Source organism: Sinocyclocheilus grahami, unplaced genomic scaffold (assembly GCF_001515645.1).
Source record: "Sinocyclocheilus grahami isolate Dianchi unplaced genomic scaffold, SAMN03320097.WGS_v1.1 scaffold62.1, whole genome shotgun sequence".
Classification (NCBI taxonomy): domain Eukaryota; kingdom Metazoa; phylum Chordata; class Actinopteri; order Cypriniformes; family Cyprinidae; genus Sinocyclocheilus; species Sinocyclocheilus grahami.
In genome coordinates this window covers 1,298,434-1,303,955 of record NW_015505241.1, presented here as the reverse complement: position 1 = coordinate 1,303,955, position 5,522 = coordinate 1,298,434, and the positions used below count along the sequence as shown (strand labels likewise).

General features: G+C 34.9%; 1 protein-coding gene across 1 annotated transcript in view; it reads right to left on the bottom strand.

Annotated features, from left to right (window-relative positions):
* Positions 1 to 5,522, bottom strand: part of LOC107584733 (DENN domain-containing protein 5A-like) — a gene marked incomplete at its 5' end in the record, with an annotated part of 23,760 nt that overhangs the window by 2,818 nt on the left and 15,420 nt on the right. Inside the window, 6 exons of the mRNA XM_016271448.1 lie at positions 241 to 409; positions 1,505 to 1,628; positions 1,725 to 1,807; positions 1,927 to 2,105; positions 2,190 to 2,308; positions 4,844 to 4,989. Coding sequence (XP_016126934.1) covers positions 241 to 409; positions 1,505 to 1,628; positions 1,725 to 1,807; positions 1,927 to 2,105; positions 2,190 to 2,308; positions 4,844 to 4,989 — 820 coding nt within the window. The remainder of the gene's footprint in view (positions 1 to 240; positions 410 to 1,504; positions 1,629 to 1,724; positions 1,808 to 1,926; positions 2,106 to 2,189; positions 2,309 to 4,843; positions 4,990 to 5,522) is intronic.

Genomic DNA, 5,522 nt, shown 5'->3' with positions numbered 1-5,522 from the left:
TTTAATTTGTAATTATTCTAAAAAGTACTTGTATAAGTAATTTAATAAAAATGCACAAATAAATGTAATACCTAAAGTCAGTAATCTCACTAATTAATGAGAAAAGTGTAGATTAAGAATAATTTCTGAATCGGATTGTGATTTCTAGAGTCAGAATCAGGTTGTGAGCTGTCTAAAAGTTCCCATCCAACAAAAAGCTCAATTCAAATAGTCAACAATTCAATGTAAATAATGACCAACCTGGCTCCGAGACACACAAGCATCTGGAACTTCCCGTCTTTGCCGATGTTTCTGGTTGTGCTGTTGATGGCACGCATGAAATGGCAGAAATGACGCACCCTCATGTGCCAGTTCTCATCCTGGGTTATCTGACTCTGTTCCGTACTCTCAAAGTAGACCTGCGCCTTTTCTGTGGAATAGAAATGGAAGGATTTAGGAAAATTTGCAACATTTTGAGGTATAATTTATGCAACTAGAAAGATATAGGTTTGAAAAAAACTCCAAGTCTCTGCTTCAAACTATGAACCACCCATAGGTCTTGCTCTTACCATCTGATGCATTTTCTCAGTATACTAAGATTAAATCTGATTGGCTGATTTCTAAACCTCGGAGAGTAAGGGCACAGATGTTTTCTATCAGTCTGGAAACACATTGTTTCGGTGAGCACTTTTGAGGATGAAAGCTCAAAGTGACTTCATACACTTCGAAAAAACCTTCTTCTTTTATTTATTTCTTTTTTTTAAATTAGCGTCTTCCATGCTAGTGTGGTATATACACAGCTGTTCAAAAGTTTGGAATCATTAATATTTTTTTAGTGTTTTGGAAAAAGTATTTTATGCTTGCCAAGGATCTGAAATTCAAAAATAAAGTAAAAACTATGGAAGCCCATTTCCATCATGGAATTACAAAAAAATGTATAAAGTAATGCAACTTTTTATCTCACAATTCTGTTTTGTTTTTCCACCATTAAATAAAAAATTAAAAAAGGTAACTGCGACTTTTTATCTCACAATTCTGAAATTTTTTCCATGCAATTGCGAGTTTATATGTCACAATTCGGAGTGTTTCTCTCAGAATTGCAAGTTTACATCTTGCAATTTTGAGTTAACATCTTTTAATTATGACTTTATGTTATAATTATGTTAATGATATAAATTATGATATAAATTCAGAACTGTAAAAAAAAAAAAAAAAAAAGGTAAGAATTATCTTTTTAATTTTTTGTCCTGTGGCGGAAAAAACCTTCCATAAAAAGAAAAACAGTACTATTGTGAAATATTACAATTTGAAATAAATATTTAAATGTATTTTAAAATAACATTTATTCTTGTGATGGCAAAGTTGAATTTTCTGGGGGCACATGATCCTTCAGAAATCATTCTAATACAAGCTGCTCTTCCTGTCTAAGTGGGCGGTTCTTGACCAAAATATGCTACTGTATGCACAAAATTGTAAGTATGAGCAATTAATAAACACTTGAATGAAATGTAACAGTATTTGTTACCTAAAAAGTCCCAAATGAAGACATTCTTGAAAAGGCGTGGTGACTTGAAGCCATGCTGAAACACCTGCTCAAGAGCCCATACTAAACCATACTCTCCACACAGAAGCAATGTGAGGCTTCCTCTCTACAACAGATGAATAAAGAAAGATTATCCATATGTGCCATTTTCATTCACATGTGTCCTTTCCACTGCAAGTTTTCTGAGAAAAAATGACTTTACCTCTTTTTCTGGCTTATGGAAGTGTTTGACGATACCGTTAATGGCCTCTCCCACCCCTTCCTGGATCTGGCCCGTGTTTAACTCTAGTGGGCACACAACGGTAAACGTGCTTGAGACAACAGCAATATCCTCCAGCAATAAGTGCAGTTATACAATCTATGAGATATGACTTTTGACTTTTATGAGATTTCCAAGTACGTACTTGGCTTGCTGTTTGGCGAAATGGTGACAAATCTTCGCATCATCCCAGGGGATTGCTGCATTGGAGGAGTCCGGCACATTCTGTCCTCATTCTCCATGTTAGTCACCAATTCGCCCACCAGTATCCTCTCCAAGCTGCCATCATCTACTCCTTTCCCGAGCCAACGGCCGCATGGAAACCTACACAACAACAGTCCGGCAGTCAGTTAAGGGTTATAATAATGAATAATGTGATTATGGAGCTACTAAAATCTTAGTACTCACTTGTAGGTGTGCCCTGTGATCCCGTTGCGGACCATTACACACTCCACTAGCCACTTAGCATACAGTCCTGAGTTATCATGGCCCATCTGTACTGTGGTCAGCTTCCCCAGATTCTGGCACTGTGCAAAGTACATACAGAATTATACAACAAACCTCGACCAAACAGATTAACACAAAAGGAACTCACTTTGGAGTCAATATCTAGCATGGTGCTCAACAATACACCTCTCTCTCTTTCTCTCTCTCTATATATAAAATATATATATATATACACACACACACACACACACACACACACACACACACACACACACACACAGTATACATATAGTAGGGCTGGCTATTTAGATGATTTCAATCTCATTCAGTTTGATATCGATTCATTTGGATATGGACGTGATTAGGTTCAGGATATGTGGGGTTTTTTCCAAGAAAAAAATCTCTGTCAACTAATGGTGTAAAATATACAATAAAACATGTAATTTAGTACATTACTATATTAAAGTGATTTGTAATCAGACTTTTAAATTGCACATAAGGCATTTTTAAAGAGTTTTTATAATAAAAATGTATTATATAATACTAAAAAATTATTATAGTAACTATTATAAAAAAAAATTATAATCTACATTTCACTGCTGGTTATAAATTCTCTATATAACTGTGTACGTGACAAATAAAAATATTGAATCTTTGTTGTTGAAATATAAACTTTTAAACAGTGAATGTCTTAACTTATTTCCATGACATTTCCATGATTTATTCAAACAGACACTGAAAAACAGATTAAGTGAAAATATAATGTATATGTAATATAGTACATATATTTAGCAAAATGCTCCTTTCTAGAGTTCACTTTTCTAGCTAACTATCAAGTTTATGGTCACTGAATGGCTTTTCTGAGGTAAATGTGACATTGTTTACAAACGGTTTTATTTGACATCTTTCTTTGTTGAAACACTGATTGAGCGATTACATAAGACATGATAATGATACATTTCGGTAAGTTGTACGGTTTCATTCAACATACTTTCTGATGTTTATTTCGTGCAGTAACTAGTAGTAAAGAGCAAGAGATGATCAGTTCACTTGCGCTCTGTTCTGCCGCTTGTACTGAGGGGCTAAAACAATGTCACACTACATTATAGAGAGCCAAAACAGGATTTATTGTTTGAATTCCATAATAAAATTTACAGAATGTGTAATTATTCATTTAGAATTATTGTATGGGAGACGCATTACAAATAAAGTTTCAGTAAGTTTTGTTCATGCATCAACTGAAAACAGCATAGATTCTATGTATTTTACAATAAACATCAGATAATCAATATTTTCAACCCAGCTGTAATAATAATAATAATAATAATAAAGTTTATTTTATAAAGCGCCTTTAAAAGCAGCTTCTCAAAGCGCTGAACACAATATAATCAATACAATAAAAAAACTATACAAAATCAAAAGCAAATAAAAAAAAATATGTCTTAAGTTGAACTTTAAAAACATCATAATTCTGAACTTCCCTAAGTTCAAGAGGCAGAAAATTCCAAAGGACAGGAGCATAAAAAGAGAAAGCCTTATCACCCATAGATCTTAGACGTGTTTGAGGAACAATCAACAAGTTTGACTGAGAGGAACGCAATCTATGACTAGGAGTGTATGGATGTAACAATTCTGTAAGGTAATGTGGTGCCAGTCTGTAATGCTTTAAAAGTAAGCATCATAATTTTGAAATCCACTCTAAACCTGACTGGGAGCCAGTGCAAAGACTCTAACACTGGAGTAATATGACAATGCCAATCCTAGTCCCAGTTAAAATCCTGAATTTTGTACATATTGCAACTTATTAAGTGTAGATTTAGAAGCTCCGGCTAAAAGAGCATTACAATAGTCTATCCGTGAGACGACAAAGGAATTTATCAGCATTACCGCGACTGTAAAATTTAACATAGGGCGCAATGTTGCGATATTTCTGAGGTGGAAAAAAAAGAGGTTTTCACAGTGCTCTGGACAAAAGAACTCATGAGGGCACTCATGAGGTTTTGAATGTATATAAATCTGCGTATCGTCGGCATACAAATGATAATGAAGGCCAAGCGATCTCAAAAGGTGGCCTAAAAGTGACAAATAAATGTTACAAAGTAAAGGACCTAAAACCGACCCCTGAGGGACGCCAGTTGAGACAGAGCTAATCTCAGACCTATAACGACCCATAGAAACTAACTGGGAGCGGTCAGTAAAATAAGACCTCAACCACCATAAGGCAGTCCCAGACACACCAAACACTCTTTCAAGATGAGTAAATAGACTGTGATCCACAGTATCAAACTTCTCCTAGATCAAGAAGAATGAGAATAGATGTTGCACCAGAGTCAGAAGCTATCAACAAATCATTGGTGACTTTGACCAAGGCCATCTCAGTTCTGTGAAATTATGAAAACCCGACTGAAGAGGTTCAAAACGATTATTATTAACTGTGAGATGATTACACAAATGAGAGGCAACAATACGCTCAAGCAATTTTGCCAAAAACGGGAGATTTGAAATAGGATGGAAGTTATTGAAGTCGTCCAGTGCGATGTTTTCTTTTTAGGTAATATATAGTGAAACCAGAGTAATAGACATACTTATGTGTGTGTTGATATACATTGGCTCACCTCAAACGTAATCTCCAGGGTGTTTTTGGGGACCTGCAGAACCCCTGTCTCAGCTAGCTCCCCTGAGACGCACACCCAGGGGTTGGCTGTAAACATGGAGCCACCTAGTTTCTTGCTGGGAATGATGACCAAATGGTATGGTATCACTGTGAACAACAAGGACAAGGTCAAGAGAAGAAAAGCAGAGTGCAGACAGAGGTTTTTGATACTAGAATGAAAGGGATCAAATGAAAATTCTCTCATCATTTACTCATCCTCATGCTGTCCTAGATGTATAAGACTTTCTTTCTTCAGATAAACACAAAGATGTTTAGAAAAATAATTTCTCTCTATAATCTAGGATTATTTTTCCTAAAAATCTCTGTGTTCCATAGAAACCTCATGAAAATGATTATTTAATGCACATTTTATTGGGCCATTAAGTTTCCTTAAACTAGATTACATTCACACTAGTTTGGCAGTCAGACCTTGAGCATGCCTCCAAAATTCTCACAGAGGTCATGCAATTTTTTAATATAATACGAAAATGATATATTTTTTATTCCATATCATTTGTACATATAGGAAATTATTAAATATAATTCCTCTTTGTGTCTTGCAGTTATTTTGTGAAAAAAGTGGGATTTTTTTATCCATAACTATTTCTAACTGGCAACTGGGTTTTTTTTTTTTTTTTTTT